The sequence below is a fragment of the Chaetodon trifascialis genome, chromosome 3 (genome assembly GCF_039877785.1).
Source record: "Chaetodon trifascialis isolate fChaTrf1 chromosome 3, fChaTrf1.hap1, whole genome shotgun sequence".
NCBI lineage: Eukaryota > Metazoa > Chordata > Actinopteri > Chaetodontiformes > Chaetodontidae > Chaetodon > Chaetodon trifascialis.
In genome coordinates this window covers 21,596,415-21,614,060 of record NC_092058.1, presented here as the reverse complement: position 1 = coordinate 21,614,060, position 17,646 = coordinate 21,596,415, and the positions used below count along the sequence as shown (strand labels likewise).

The 17,646-nt window shown below is 40.6% G+C and overlaps 1 protein-coding gene across 1 annotated transcript in view; it reads right to left on the bottom strand.

Moving 5' to 3' along the window:
• The window catches only part of slc2a9l2 (solute carrier family 2 member 9, like 2), a 105,556-nt gene that overhangs the window by 84,240 nt on the left and 3,670 nt on the right, over window positions 1-17,646 (bottom strand). The window contains exons 2-4 of the mRNA XM_070959380.1: window positions 17,410-17,511; window positions 6,872-7,032; window positions 68-192 (exon numbers count right to left, since the gene is read on the bottom strand). Coding sequence (XP_070815481.1) covers window positions 68-192; window positions 6,872-7,032; window positions 17,410-17,511 — 388 coding nt within the window. The remainder of the gene's footprint in view (window positions 1-67; window positions 193-6,871; window positions 7,033-17,409; window positions 17,512-17,646) is intronic.

Here is a 17,646-nt window from a genome sequence, read left to right as displayed (position 1 = left end):
AGTTCGCTCCATACTGAAACTATGGAAACTAACATCCTCCCCCAAGGCTAATAAATGAAACACTTACCAGAGTCAAACCCCATTATGATCCGGCCGATGATGAGCATTTCAAAAGATTTTGCCATCTCACCCAGAGACAGCATCAGAGCAGCTATTATAGCAAAGCTGTTATTCAGCAGCAAGGTTCCCTTTCTGAAGTCAAGAAGACAATATGGGTGGAAAAAGAGACAAGAGACAATTTCAGCTGAAAACATAACAAACAAACAGTATAGGCACAGGTTTTCATGATCCAAAACAAATTTCATATAAATCATGATTTAATTCACTTCAATTCTATTGTCAAAATGAGCACAATGATTTCTCTGTGATAAAACATTCAAATAGTAAAACCAGTCACAGCTATCTAATCTGAATCCTGAAACATTTCAAGTGTTTGGAGGAAAAACTAGCAGAGATGAGAATGTTCTCAAAAGGATTCATAAAAAGGAATAATTAAGAGTGGCATTCATGGCTTCGAGGGGATAAAGAGTAGATGTATACAATTCGTCAGGGCCACCAAAGCAGAAAAATCAATACCTATTTCCAAAGGAGGCTGCTCACAACTGGTCGAAGCTTTATGTGGCCTTCTGTCTGAGGAAAACCAATTATCCTTTTATATTTAGAAAGGCTGAAAGATGTTTTGTGTCTTAAAAAATGAGAGAATAACAACAAATGTCAATATATATAAATATGACCATCACCTGCAGGTCAGTCGTAGTATGCCAAATTAATCCTTATGTGGGTGCAGTGTCACCCTCAGCACACAATTCACGTGGCATGTGTCCTTCACAGGACCTAAAGGCCAGGCTGAATCACCTTCTCCTCACATTATTTTTTGAAAGCACTTCTCTGAAGGTTCGGTGTAACAAACCATCTGGCACATTAGATTATTAGATTTGGGGATGATAAAACAACAGCTCTCACCAAGTATTACTCGGGTCCCTTCATTTGTACCAAAGAGATCGGATCGTTCATGCGACATAGATCTTGTTTGTGGACTGATGATCTCTTTAAACCTTCAGATGATTTCAAAATGATCACAGAGTATCAAGAGCCTGTTGATTTACATTGCAGTAAAAACTACAATAATCAATCAAAATGACAAGTATTAAGTGCACATACACACAGAGGTTCATTTTGCAGATGTCTGGTGTTGGTTGCATAAATGAAATCTGTGTGTAATAATAACATCACTACAGTTACACTGCAGATGAAACAGATGCTTTCTTCAGAGGTCTGCAATGAGAGTCACCAGAGTGAAGGAAAGCCCTGCAGAACACCAACTCTTACTAACTGCTGTGGATTAAAATGTTGGTAAGAATCACTCATTAATCTTTACTAGCTAATAAAGCCATAATAGGGATTAAACTTTTTGGTTTATATTATGGAACACAATCGACCTGCTCGGGCCGCAGAGACCGTTAATATTTTTAAGAGGAGGCTCAAGACATACCTTTTTAGTCTGGCGTTTATTGATTTTATTTGTTCATTTATCTATTTATTCGTTTTTAATTGATTGCCATTTATTTAATTCACTTATTTTAAGTCTTTGTGCATTTTATTTCTTTGAATTATCTCAGCTCTTATTACTTTTAGACATTACTATTAGACTGCATTTTATTCTCTTAGTAGCTCCAATGTCTCCTCAGGGGGGCCCTCCACACCATGGCGGTGCTCCCTATGTCTGCAGACAGTGGTGCCTCTTGGTGTGGATGGCCCCTTTATGCGATTTTCCACACCAGGATCCTCAGTACCAGGCCATGTCAAAAACTAAGTGTGTGTGTGTGTGTGTGTGTGTGTGTGTGTGTGTGTGTGTGTGTGTGTGTGTGTGTGTGTGTGTGTGTGCGTGTGTGTTATATAAATAAAGTTGATTTGATTTTATTTGCTCTGAGCAGGCAAGTGATACACACTCATTCTTTGTACCGAGTACGCTCTATAGTATATATGTACACATATAACTAAATGCAATGTATAAATCTAACAAAACTCGAGAATTCGAGACATGAAGCAAGCAGGGTTTTAAACACTGACTTGTTTTCAGTGTTTACACGTTGTTGTGTGAAATCTGCAGACATCACAGTTCAAACAAGGAAAAAAAACACTTACTTAACTTCACGGTCATTTTCTTTTTAACCAGTTGACCACTCTTTGAAATACTTTCCTTTTAAAGTGCTCCACGTGTCCTCATCTGCTAATATATATTCAACTCTTCTCTCTGACGTCTGAATTTCAACCTTTCTGAGGCATTCTGCAAAACTACCATCTGGCCCTCAGATGTCTCGCAGAGAATATGGAGGGAGAATGAATAATGCATTTCAGCCTAATCAGCACAGTGAGGATTGGCACTGAGAAATCCAAGGTGAATCTTAAGGGCATCTTAATTTTCTCAAATGACTCCGAATAAAAGCTTCATAAGTCTTTCCCTACTCAGAGAGTGACAACCTCATCATTAGTGGATAATAGATTCTTTTGAACATATATGATTCCAGAGCACTGAAGTGATTTTGTCAACGCTGGAGTCTGTCCATGGGGGGAAGTAGGGCCTACAGTTCTGCAGCCCTGCACCAGGCGGTGAACTAAGCTAGGTCGAGACCCTAGAAACTCATCACACTGGTAGCGAGATTGATCTCAGAGTGGACAATGAGTTGTCAATTACAATTTATTACATTTATGTGCCAAGAAAACATGCATCAACACCATGTAGCTTCATCTAGTGAAAACACAACGAAACAAAATCCAGTATACCTCAAACAGATGATGCTGAAAACAACAAATTCTGTTTCTTAGTGTCAAACTAGGTCCACTACAGCAGCTGGTAAGAGAGGAGTTCAGTTCAGGAGTGTAGTTCATTATAATGAGCACAAGTCACAAAATGATCCCAAGTGGTTGTAAGTGCACTATAGGATAAATGTCAAGACTGAAAATGGGAGACAACTACAAGTCCTACCTGCATTTTCCTCTTTCTTGTTTTTGGTGAGTTGTGATTCACCAATTGAGCAAATGTTTCATGACCAAAAAATAATTATCATGAATAATTATCATGCACACTAAAGAAACATGGGCTAATATTTGGGTTATTTGAGTAAGACTTGTCAGAAAAGAATATTACACATGAATTAATAAAACCTTAAAGGGAAACTTTAAAGCCCCTCTCTTCAGTCAGTCACCTCCATCTTCCCCCATGCCCATGCATTCCCTCACCGTCATTGCCATTCTCTGTCCATCCGCCCTCAGACTTTTCCAGCTGACCGAGTCACCTGACTCTCACAACCAGCCCCTCCCTCCTGCTCTCGAGTTATCAGACCTTTCTCACCTGTTTCCACTTCCCCTGATCAGCCCTGCAGGACATATACCCCACCCCATTTTCACCACTCAGTGAACAGATCATCACAGTTGCTGTGTGCTTTGTACTTTTGCATTCAAGCACCATAACCTAAACCTTACTCTGACTCTGTACTCAAACCTGAAACTGCCTGCCTATCGAGGTGCCTACCTAGGTGGCATGGTGGACCAGTGGTAACACTGTCGCCTCAGAGCTAGAAGGTCCTAGGTTCGATTCCCGCAAACCTGAAACTGCCTGTCTATCGAGGTGCCTACCTAGGTGGCATGGTGGACCAGTGGTAACACTGTCGCCTCAGAGCTAGAAGGTCCTAGGTTCGATTCCCGCAAACCTGAAACTGCCTGTCTATCGAGGTGCCTACCTAGGTGACACGGTGGACCAGTGGTAACACTGTTGCCTCACAGCTGGAAGGTCCTAGGTTCGATTCCCTGTGGCCGCTGGGCGGCGTGTCCACCATGCCTGTGGTGACTACTGCCCTTTGTCTCGAGGCCTTTCTGTGTGGAGTTTGCATGTTCTCCCCATGTACACTCATGCAAACATGCAAGATGATCACCACCTGACCAATGGTGACAACAAGGAACTGGGTCCCCAGGTGCCATTGTCGGCTGGCAGCTCACCACTCCTGGTCTGCCGCGGAGGAAGCACTGACCAGGATGGGTCAAACGCAAAGGAATAATTTCACCAAAAAGCATGACATGTGCATGTTGTGTGTGTTGTTTTTTCACCAATGCATGGCATGTTGTGTGGTGATTAATAAAGTATGGATCTTACATCTTAATCTTAATCTTAATCTCACCTGTGCTTGAGCCTACCTGCTATTACTTTCATTATGGCAATAAATCACTGAACGATACTAACCTGTCTGGGTCCCATCACCGTGGCCTCACACTCACCAACTGTGACAGGTGGGTCATAAGCAAACAACCCCACAACTCATCAGATTTTGATTGAAATGTTGCCAAACTCTGACTGGTGCACAGAAATATGAAAAATTACCTAAAAGCCAATGAGAAAACCAAGGACAAGCTCAGACATCTCTCATGTGAAATGAAAAAAAAAAAAAGAAATTACATTCATGTGGGATCCCATTGCTCATAGTGAGAAGCTGATTGAGAAAACAGGTTTTCGGTGTGTTCAGCATTTAGAGAGATCACAGCGTCATTGATTCATCAATTAGTTCAGCTAATTGGATCACCTTCTTCCTAACAGTCTCAACAAACATTGATCATTCTCAGATTCACCAAGGCATAGCTACAATTGATTTACATTGTCTCAACATGTATCTCCTGCTGTAGTTCTTAGGGCCAATGACCTACTGCTGTTCTGTAGTAGAAACCGATGGCAAATCCATAAAAGTAAATTACACTACCCCAATCCCAACGGGAATCCCTTGAGAAAAGTAACTCTGGCTAGTGCTGTGCTGTTTAATAGTAAGTGCCAATGCACAATGTGAACTCCTACACTTCCTGCACTGAGCTGATGTTCACAAACAATGATTTAGAGACAGTCAGAGAGGAAGAAGGAGCATAAGGTATGGAAGATAATAAAAGAAAGAGAGAACTGAGTGCCTGACAAAGAAAACAAAGAGCATATGGCAGGATTGTCTCCTTAGCTTCAAAAGAGGGAGCATTGCACTTTCAGCCAGACAATGAAAAATGTATGTGTAGTATGTCACACACTGGGATGAGGATAAATCTTGCTATGTTTTTGCACCAAGCCAGGAAAAGCTGCAGGGAAACAGTGCAGTGTTTCTCCTGGAAGGTTTCTTTTACAGCTTCTAGTAAAGCACATCGCCCTTAACAAGTGTATGCAAGCCTAGCTTTATTGCATTATAACAGTTATATACAGTGTGTGTTTGTATGGGAATACAGAGAGAGAGAGAGAGAGAGAGAGAGAGAGAGAGGAAATAAATATTCAACACATCAACAATTTTTCATTAAACATATTTCCACTGCAGCTGTTCACAAGAAATTGAGACCATATGTTGGTATTAACTCAATAAAACTGATAAAGAAACTCTTACATTCCAATCTATGAAAATAAGTTATGTGCCATAAAGTGAGATGACACAGGGACAAAGTACACAGTAATTGAAATTGAATTAATACTTGATTGGAGAAGCCACTGAACAACTTCAAGATGCTCACTGTCTGAAGGAACTAATGTGAAGGAACTCAGTGTTCTGCTGGGATTTTGGTCCATTGTTCAGCACAGTCTTTAAATCCTGAAGTTTCCAGGGGGGAATCTTGATCTTCAGCCCCTTCTGTGAATGTTATACTGGAACTGACCGTCTCCTTTGCTGTATGTTTTGGATCATAGTCCTGCTGGAAAGTCCAGCTGCATCTCATCATCATCCTGGTGGATGGCAACAGATTCTTCAAGATTTCCCAGCACATGGCTCTATTCATTTTCCTCTCGATCATATGGTCTCGACCATGATGCTTTCACCTCTGAATTTCACTGTCGGTATAGTATTTTTAGGGTCACGGGGCCAGCTCTCCTCCACATGGCACATCGTATCGTTGCCAATCATCATTCTTCCAATACTCTGCAAGCTTTTCCAAATGTTGTGAAGCAAACTTCAAACAAGCCTCAATATAATGTTTCTTCAGTTATGGAGTTTCCTTCCTATTATGTTGTATTGTGTATCTCTGATTTAACTCAAATGGAAAGTAAGTGATCATATTTGTCTGTAAAAATATCTGAGCGTTCTTAATTTCTCATCACCGTCTTGTCTTGTGTAAATGCAGTACTTTTGTCCATCCTGTAGAATACTGACTCCATTTTTCCAATCAGATGGTCAATTACTAGTTTAGATTTACACATTTTGATCTGATCCTCTGAACTGTAACAGAACAGGTTACCATTGTGACAAGCCACAGCTAAAAGTCAGCGAGCATCAGATATCAGAAAGCCTGGATTGAATAAAAGTTTGCTGGCTAATCCGCTAGTCAGTTTTTATGATTCAGGTCCCATGACCGATACAACTGTAGGAAACGTGAGTCAACCAAGCAGCAGCCTCTGGGAATGAGAAATGAAGCCAACACAGAAGTGCAAAAAACTGCAGTTCCACCAATGGCCACTTGAGGATCTCCATATTAAAATGTCCAAAGCTAGAGCAGAAATAAACATGTTTACAGCCTGGTATAAAAAAAAAAAAGCCTGGTCAAAAGCCTGGTCTCTATAGGTTATTTCCCCATTCATGACAGCTGTACAGAAGTGAATCTTTATATGGCTCACTCGTTTAGATTATATTATGGCTTAAGCGGATGCATAATTATGTGCATGGCCACTTTGAATGACAGCATCAGCTCCACCCACGCTCCACCTCTTTGCCCTTTTTTGGATTAGCCAGGAGTTCGGCACAGTCTGGCACTGCCAAGATGGCTAACAGCCAGAGCTACCGTCACTGAACTTCACAGTGGCTCGTCAGGGACCTATGGGCACCGGAGACTATGTCCATTTTTTACACAGTGTATGGTGTCAACTCACCTTCCCAGAACTCTGATGAATAAAGAAACAGACAGCGCTCCAAGAAGGCCTCCAATAGCAAATATAGACACTGTGATGGACCACAGGAGGGTGGATCTCTCTGCTGTTATGGGCTCCCCATATCTCTCAAGCCATGTCTTATTGTAGAAAGTCTTAATGTACTGCAGTAGAGGAGAAACACAGGAGAAAGACATCTTTAATTTATCATTCATCATTGAAAGACTAAAGGCTAAATTATTACACAGTTCCCATTTATCATGAAACTTTAAAGGGCAAAACTCACAGTCCAAATGTAAATAAAATAGTAGTTCCAGTATGACAGAATTAATGTACAACATGTAATTTAAGTGTATCATACCTCAGTGCATGTGAGCAGGCGACAAACAAACATTTACAAGTAGGCTTCATGATCCAAACTGATACAAATTATTTGCCTAGTTATAAATATAAACAAATGCTGTCCAACAAAGAGAGCTAATTTATCTGAGGAACTCATTTACTACTTTGTACATCTTAATGTATCAGTGGTATATTGTATACAGTTATCCGTCTGCCCGTGTATTTAGTAGCAGAAGATCACTTTTGGTGTTTAACATTGAAATAAATCGTCAAATCATGTCACAGACTGTACTAATTTAATTGCAGATTCGCAGTTTCCCAACTTCAAACTGAGTGACTGCATAAGGGAAATTAACATTGAATGAATGCTACAATTCGTCAGTGAATACTGACGTCAGTGAATTCAAAATTCTTGGCAAATGCACTCTGACTTTGACTGAAGTCTCCTTCATCATGAGTGAATGTGCCAGTTCAAAAGCATAGAAAAAAAATGACCTTGTTTTGTTTTGTTTTTTGGGTATTTTTTGCAACCATGTTCCATTGTCTTTGAATTTCATAACCACGATCTGCCAAAGTTTAAGAGTCATCAAACCACTGAAGACAAAATCATTGTAAGCCACGAGGTAAAATGCTGATGCACAATGGGGAGCATGTCTTTTTTGTGCTCCTGACAGCACTGAAAGCAGAGGAGTTTTCATTGTTTGCTGCACTTCAGGAGTGCTAAGGCTGTCCTTGTAGGCTTCAGGCTGAAAAACTCCAAGTGCATAATTTGTTTAGCGTTTCGCTGAAAAGTTACTTTTGATGTGACTTCAGAGTTCTGGAAACACCATCTTTTTTTATTGATTAAACCTAAACTGGATAACTGAACAAATTGTTTTTCATTGTGACATGAATTTTCCATGTATCACAGCACAGAAAACATAGTGAAGAATTATATTGCACTTCTGTGTTTTTCATATAATTATGATACAGCAAATGCATGCAAAAAAAAGAAAATGTGCACAATGTGCATCATATTTCACACACCATGCAAGGTAAAATGGGCTTGGGCGGGTGGACATGATTTGTACTGGGTCATTAAGAGTTGAGCTTGTTTTAAAATACATTAAAAAATCACAGTATATCAGTATCTATGCAAACACATCCAGTCACTCATCATCATCATTATCCACACACACGAGCTGTAGTGTTTTTGCAACTCTGTATTTTCTTTGTTACAGAAACCTCTGTGCTTGCGACATTACTTCATCAATTGTTTCGATAGCTTGGTGATTGCATGTACTTCTCTTTCCTCTCTCTTCCTCTCTCCCTGTGTGTGTGTGTGAGGTACACTTTAAGTTGGAACTGATTTTTGTCATTTGAGCTGTATCTTTATTTTTTTCTTTATTTTTAAAGGCAGAAGACTTTTTTGTACATTTACATATTTACATATTTATTTCTCAAAAGGCTCACCTCACACACACCCTTTTGGTGTGCCTCCCTTTGAATTAGATAAACAGCCTAAACCCAAGACCTTGAGTCTGTATCTCATTTTCCACTCTATACTGAAGACCAACTTCACTTCAATCCCTTCAGTGTGTGTCCTGATCCACAACACTGAAGGGATTGAAGTGAGTCTTTGTCGGGTACACGCAAAAGGCTAATTAGAAACCCAGTTCAGGCCAAGAGTCTAGCTGGGTAAATCCAGTTTGCTTAAAAAAATCAGTAACAACAGTGTCCCAGGTTATAAACCTGGTGACTAAATTCCTATCCCCTCCCCACTGATTGGAAGTTTCAAATGAGGAGTTTGTGAATAGTCTGAACATTTTCATTGGCATCTTATACAGACACTGAAGGATCCCTTGAGACACAGCAGGCTTTCCACTAACTCTAATGTAAACCCACCTGTGGCAATATTAGACCCTCAGATCAAGGTAGCATGAAGAGCAATACAGGACTGAACCAGGAGACCGTGATTCATTTATTTTGAATTAACTTTGTAAGGACAGCGGGAGCAGTGGTGGACCCCTTAGAGAGGAGCTGGCACTTACTTAATGACCAGCTCGTGTTCCTGGTGAGCAACATGAACTGGAGAATTAGCTTAGACTTTTTCAGGAGTGATTGAATTAATGAGGAATGACTTGGCAGCAGATTAATGAGTTAAGCAGGTAGGGATTCCAAACAAGACTAATTGAAAAAAAAAATCCAAAGCTCATGTTGTGTTTAATTTAGTGCTGTCAAAAATATTGCGTTATTAACGCATTAACGCAAATCAATTTTAACAGCGTCAGTTTTTTATCGCAAGATTAACACTCTTTGTGACCTAGTGCACTTGTGGTTTTTTATAAGCTGTGGCCACTGCTAGTGACGTAAGAAAAACTACAGGATCCGATTGTAAACTGGAAACAAAACAATAGGCACACCTCACGCATTTGTTTGGTCTTGTCTGCTTGCTAGCTTGTAAAAGAGTAGGCCGGTTTGTGTGGATGTCAAGTGCGAAATGCCGAAATGGATGTGAACAAAATTCTGAATGGAAAGTTTAGTGTCAAAAAGTTGCCCGATGGGTCGACTGACAAGACCAAAGTTATCTGTGTGTATTGTCGGTGTGAACTGAGTTATCACCGGAGCACATCCAGTCTGAAATACCACTTGATGGCCAAACGCACGCCGAATGCGAATTCTCCGCCGCCTCCTGGTCAAAACCAGGCAACAATGGCTGTCTTTTGACAGGATATATGGATACTATTATGTTCAAAGGAAACTTAAGAAAGGAAAGTTTAAGCCATGGTAAATTCAAGGGACATTTAGAATAGATAAAAATTTGCGATTAATCGCGAGTTAACTATGACATTCATGAGATTAATCGTGATTAAATATTTTAATATTTAATCGCTAGTTTAATTATTTAAAGGTTGCAATATTTTTCCCAACTAAGCTGAAAGGGTGTTTTGATGGAATATATGAGCTTCTTAAAGCTCGAAAGTTGACGCAATCTAATGAAAATGTTCCAATGTTAAAAAAACTCAATTATTCCCTTGCATTAATGGAAGATAGATCAAATTGATAAAACTGAGAAGTTAGAATAGGTGAAACTCTGAACACGAAAAGAATCTGCACCATCAGTTTTGTGCTATTTTAGAAGATACATGAAGATCTCCGTTGAGCATATTCTGAGAGTGTCTATTCAAACGACTTCAATTTCTACATGCTTTCCCAAAGCAGCCTTAAGCGCGAGTACATAAACATGCTGTTAACAGCTTATTAAAATTGGCCGTCTGTGGTGCCAAACATGATGAACATACTTCAAAGGATTTTTGCTCATTTAGCTGCATGTACTCAATGTTATGTTTAAAATACATGCGTCACATCAACGAAAGCATTTAATATATATATATAAATATAAATATATATATACACACACACACACACACACACACACACACACACAAACACACACACACATGCACACACACACACACACACACACACACACACACACACACACACGCACACACACACACACACACACACACATACATACATACATACATACATACATACATACATACTAGGTCATTACAAAACTATGAGTCATGTTCTAATCATATTTATATTTTAATATTCAGTTTTAACTGGTGGAAGTCAATTTAAGACAGTAAACTTGGTTTGATTTTCCTGCTGCTCAAGGCAGACATTTAGGCACATTCTGAACCTAAAGTGAAGTTTCATGAATATGCATAACTTCTACTGTGAATGTTATTATGTTATCATTTCTGACAGAAGGCAGCACTCATTATTGAATGTGTGTGTGTGTGTGTGTGTGTGTGTGTGTGTGTGTGTGTGTGTGTGTGTGTGTGTGTGTGTGCTTGCAAATTTCAGTATTTTTTTCAGTATTTTCTTATTGATAAATGTTTTTTGCAGCACATTTTACTGTGTACTGATAATTGTATATATCAATTATTATTGTATATATTATCCATCCATTATCTATACCGCCTATCCCTTTCGGGGTTGCAGGGGGCTGGAGCCTATCCCAGCTACAATGGGCGAGAGGCAGGGTACACCCTGAACCGGTCGCCAGCCGATTGCAGGGCCACATGTAAGGACAAACACACATTCACACTCACACTCACACCTACAGACAATTTAGAGTCATCAATTAACCTAATGAGCATGTTTTTGGTCTGTGGGAGGAAGCCGGAGTACGCGGAGAGAGCCCACGCATGCACGGGAAGAACATGCAAACTTCACACAGAAAGGCCCATCTGACCCGGGGATCGAACCAGCAACCTTCTTGCTGTGAGGCACGCGCACTACCTGCTGCGCCACCGTGCAGCCCGTATATATTATCATTATAATTAACATCAAATGCCACTTAACACAGAACATTGGTGCTCATGATAAAATATGTCATTTTCGGTTCCTCCTGCAGGTTCTGAAGTTTCCTAAGATGCTCTTGGCCTCCTGCAGAAGCACACATTTATCGATGATTACTTTGTGTCTTCAGTTATGACACTTTTGAGAGACTCCTCTCTAGAAGGCGTGTTAAGAAGGATTTTAAGATTATCTCAGCCTTAAGATGATTTTGGAGAAGCAGTTTTTGAGGGATTAGGCTGAGAAAAGAGTGGACTGAGATGTTAGAAATGAAGCTGGCAGGCTGATGGTGCAGTGTGAGAGTCCACCCTTTAGGCATATATACAATCAGCCACTTTCAGTGTGTAATTTTGGAATCAAGCTCAAAAGAAAATGCAGAGCTAATATCTTTACTGACAGCACAACAGACTCACAGATGTTTATTAGGACATTAGGTAGTTTTTGCATTTACAGCTTTTACTACCCATGAGCAGGTTGTTATTGAGAAATTTAGGGGATGTCTGGGAGGTCATTCATGTATGGTGTTTACCCTCAATAATCCCCCCAAACCACTTGAGCACTGCTGCACCTGGGGCCAGATGGAGGGAAGATGAAGGGAACAGTGGCACACAGCAATTCATGCACAAATGCTTCATGGTAAGTTATGCTTGACCACATTGGTTCGTGTTTAATAGGCCTTTACTTGCTGCTGTAACAGAAGTTAGGTTTACAGAACATTAGATAGCAGCAAGCTACTACATCACTTGTCAGTTAAAACCGTCCCGAGGGCCCACCCACAGGCCATACGATCATTTCATAGGAGTCTTAAAAGTTTCTTAAAAGTCCAAGTTGATCTTCCGTGTGAAGATTGAGCCAATCACAGCCAAGTTTGTAGATGACTGATGCTTCAAATAGCCAATGAAATTCTGACAATGCTGATATGCCACTTCAGTGGGTTATTTACAGCTCTCAAAGTGAGCATGCGCGTGCAGTCTGTTGCAGTCACTCCTGTTTGTTTTTTTAGTTTTCCAATTTTTTTGCTTTATTGCTTTGCTTTATTGTTTTATTCTTTATTATTACCACTTCTATTTATCTTATTACCACTATTTTTATGACTTTCATCTTGAAGCTGTGCCCTCTACAAACATGTTGGCCGAGAGAGTTTGGTCTGTTCATTCGCCTTGGAATTGCTACTCTCACTGGGACACAGCACCAACGTGCAGCGACTTCATGGCCACATTGTTTACTCCAGAGATCAGCTGATCGCGCTGAGGCCAACCAGCTTGTCGGCCAGCCAGCTTGTCGGCCAGAACTCTGGAGGAAAACACACAGAGGATGCAGGGGAGGACAAAAACAACGGAGGAAAAGAGCTGGGTCGAGACAACGGAGGTGTATGGAGAGGTGTATGGAGAAGAGGAGATATAAGCCGTGTCTCCCCTCTCTCATCATGGGCAACTTGATGTTGCTGGCAAATAAGGCGGATGAGCTAACAGCACTCGCCAGGAGTCATAGGGAGTACCGGGAGTGCAGTCTGATGTGTTTTTCAGAGACATGGTTGCACCATCACATACCTGACGACAACGTCTCAATCAGTGGCTTTTAGACTGTTCGGGCCAACCGGGATTGCACCAAGAGCAGTAAGTTCGAAGGAGGGGGGCTCGCCATTCTAGTCAACAACCAATGGTGTAATCCTGATCATATTACCATCAAGAAACATATCTGTTGCCCGGACATTGAACTGTTGGCTGTTGGGCTCAGGCCATATTATTTGCCCAGGGAGTTTTCACATGACATTATCGTAGCTGTTTACATTCCCCCCTCTGCCAACCCGACGTCAGCATGTGACATCATTCACTCCGCCGTGACCTGTCTGCAAACTCAACAGACAAGTGCATTCATCACCATCTCGGATGACTTCAATCACGTCACCATGGCAACAACACTGCCCAACTTCATGCGTATGTGCATATACATCGATTATTCATCTGGCCCCAATGCATCATACACATTCAAGCAGGGTCGGGCACAAATGCCCCACCAGATATGGAATTTTTATATTTTCATTTCATTTTATATTTTATTTTCTTACCATTATTTTTCTAGTTCAGGTCTAGTTGCAGGATGAATTTGGTTCCAGCAGCAGCAACTGCAGGCACACAGCATTCAGCTGCTGGTCGATGCTGGAGGAGATGCTGGCTGTATCTGAACGGTGTGTTGCTGAAGTGCTTAATAGAGGACCAGTCCCTTTCTTTCAAACTTGTGAAAATGAAATGCATTTAGGTGTACACACTTAATTGCTCTTGAGCATTTAAGCATTGCTCTTGCTTTGCAAGAGAGTTGACTTGCACCAGCTAAAGTTAGTCATCCCTCAGTCCTGTTTCCTGCTGTTTAGCCCTCTGGCTGGCTGGCTAGTCGTGACTTGTGTTAGATGGTCACTGCAGTCGAGGCAGAGAGGACCCTGCTGCTGTGTGATGTCAGCACAGTCTAATCTGTACGCATGCTGCTTTCTATGCACTGTGTTCAAGGCTATTAACATGTTGGCAGGTTCCTTTCAGCCATGACTTCATTATCTACGTTCTCTAAATGAAAGAACTGTGGATATACTTTCTTCATGTGAATTTATGCCCCTTAAAATGTTTGGGCAAAACAGACAAGACTTGGCTCTTCTTCAAGGGAAGTGGCAGCAGAGTAGAAGCTAGTGTAGAAGTGAGTAAAGAAGTATTTGATGAAAATCTCCAACCAAATATAAAGTATTTAACCTAATATCAAGTGGGATATTACTGGGCCCAATGGGTATTCCAATTATGAGAAAATGTATAGTTCTCTACTCTTCAGCGCTGCAAATAATGTACATCACAGCATTAGAGCAAACCTGAAGTGATCCCAGAGATCACACAGTTAGCAATTAGACTGACCGGTCAGAGCAGCCAGGCCTCCTCTCTTTCCCTTTCATCTTTCCATTGTTCACTTAATACACCTCACCAATCACGGCTAACATTGTGATCTCTTGTTTGCTCAACTCATGCACACAAGACCTAATGAAAAGAAGAACCCCGCTGTTCTGTGACCCCATTGTTCTCTAATGGCTTCAGTGAGTTCAGTATTTTCTTTTTTTTTTTTCTTTTTTTTTTCCAGATGTTTCTGTGGAGACACAGGAAAAACACAATGAATCAAATTTTCAAGGATTCACTGTACAGTTTAAGAATGTTTTCCTGGTTATCCTCTTGCCTAAAGGGCTTTAGGAAGCTAATCTCTGACTTTCCTGCTTTTTTCATTCCAGTATGTCAAATTAGGTTAAAATATTGGGGAATCCCTGGAAGAATGGTCTAAGACACATAATTTGTAGTAATAACTCCAGTTTGACTCTGCCTGGGAACCCTGTTAATCCCCAATCCTTATGCTTTTACTTGGCTGTGAGACAAATGCCAAACTTAAAGGCCCTGAAAACAAAGTTTCTTAATCAGCTTCTTACTTTGAGCAATGGGGCCCTATACGAAGCTACAACAGCCTTGGTCATTTTACATGAGAGAGTTCTCTGTTTTCTGACTTCAGCTGTCATTTCTCACCCATATGAAGTGGCAAGACTTAGTTCAAAAAGATGATGTCATCTGCACACACAACGAATTTCTAATGTTCTTATATGTAATTAAATTCTTAAAACCTGCAGTGTTTTTCTTATTGGCCACTCGGGGGCAGCAGAAACAAGTTGTGCACACAGTCATCACACATCTTTTAAGTCGATATGGTGAACTTGCATATTTACACATGCAATACTTCAGGAGCAACATTCGCATTAATAGCATATCTCAAAATAAAAATGTCCTGACAGCTCTGATGGAGCTCAGCATTCATCTATAGCAGCTGCTTTATCACACAGAATTCCTCTGTGTGTAGCAGCTGACCTGTGTGGATGTGTGTCAGATCCTGCTTAAAGCTGCTGCTGTGCCACATGGGTAAACGCACACATCACTCTCAATTTAAAGACAAACTTACCATTTCAGCTGCTGCATGGTGCTGCAGGTGTTTGATAAATTCATTCATTCAGTGACACCTAAAAGGCATTATTGTCAGCCTCAGATGTTAATCTAACACGTTTCAGACCTTGTGTTTCCTCTTTGTTTTTGGGATTTTTCTGCTTGTGCAGGTTTTGCCTGTTTGTTTTCTTTGTCTGGATTGAAGCTTCCTTGTTGTGCTTCAGCCTGTCTGCCTTGGTGTTTATCATTTGGTCCTTTTTTTTGGTCCTTTACCACTGCCTAAGTCACATTAATAGCTGCACATTGATGGACATTTCAGTCCATTATGTTACAGATGCAACACTGTAGAACAGCAAAAGAAGCAAAATGTGCAAAAGCTGGTTTGTGATGTTGCAGCTGTGTGCACAACTCTGCATCATGCTAAAGCCATGAAAACTGAGGCTTTACTGCTCTCTGCAGTATGCTCCATGTTAAGTTCTGCTCTGTTGCATTAAAACACCAGTTTTCAGAACCAGAAATACTGGGGGCTCAGCTCAAAACTTGCAGTGCTCTGCAGGACCTACAGGATGGACAAAGCTTTGGCACCTCGCTCACAGCTGCTGTGTTCACTGTCGCTGTTGACATGAACTCAAATAAGATGCAGTGATTTTTTGGTGAAAAACTTTCAGTGCATTTTGGAGTCGTTTAACTCTGAATATTGAAGGGAAGAAATCTGCTTTCTTTCAGCTTGTTGGGGAGAACTGATGTGTAAGTTACAAATATTTTGGGGGCCAAATTTCCTTGTTTCATATTTTGGGTATTGGCTTTAAAAAAAATAATATAAAAACAACACACAATTATATCTGAATTTTTATGGTACTTCTACTCTTTTTTATATTATTACATTAGTGCTTGTGTTTACGCTCAGAATGACTGAATCAATCAGAACTTCAGACAGAGGCAGTAACATCAGTGAGACTCTATTATAGCTCTTTCAGTGAAAGCTAAAATCCATTTTCTGCATTTTCCTACAACTTTGCCTGTACATGTGTTGACAACTGCAAAGCTAAGGGTTGTAAAGTTTGAATACTAATTAAATGACCTGTGGGGCATCTAATTACCTCTAAACAAACAGAAGGCCAGATTGAAAAGTATGACCTCGGAAAATGCTGCGTTTCATTCAAAAGTGGAGCTGCTCATCAGCTGGGCCGGTACATAAAAGCTTTTGGAAACTGCATTTCAGTTTCACTGGTCATTTAAGGACTGTGAAAAATGTTTTCCAAGCCATCCTAAATGAGCATATTGAAGTTGCTCAGCTCATGTCTTAAGCTGACTGGACGAGAGGGTCACACTCAGCAATGTATTGTTTAAAAGGTTTACTGTCTGGCATTACACCATTTAATGTAAACTGACTGGACCCTCAGGTTATATGTTTTGTATGTTTTTAGTAGAACTGAGGGATTTTTATTTTTTTTTTGGGTCTGACAATCAGCTCACTGGTTTCTGTTGAATGTGCATGCAAAAACTGTGAAATCATTAACCCAGCAGATCAACTGTCTCCAGTGTGCAATGTGGTTGGAAAACAGAAGATTTGCTTTGCCCTAAAAATAGTGTCTGCTAATTAAGTGACAAAAAATAGACAACTCTATGGCAATTAATGAGTTCTGTAGTGGGGCTGAATATAACAGTGACACTGTCTGTGAACTTGTGAACATGTGCATTTTAGATAATTAATTCAAAACGGGATACAACTCAACTCAAACTAAATTTTCAACATTAAAGCTAACTCCAAAACTTGCTTCTGAGACACTGTCAGGAGAATGTTTAGCGATTTCTAGCAGTGCTAACAAAGACAGAATTGACTGGTGGTCCTCCACAAGCAGACCTACAAGACAATTTAACAGTCTGACTCACCGAAGCGGGGGCGTTGACCACGGAGAGGTTGTAGCCGTAAATGAAAGATGAACCCAGGGCGCCGAAGAAGGCTGCGCTCAACAGACAGGCTGTGACTGGCTGCTAACAAGAGAGCACACATACAGGATCATAATACACACCTTCATATTACTCATACAAATATGAACATGTTAGAGGCCTTGCATGTGGCAGTCACATGTTGTTTATCAATTCTGAAGTTGGACTAAAACCAAGGGG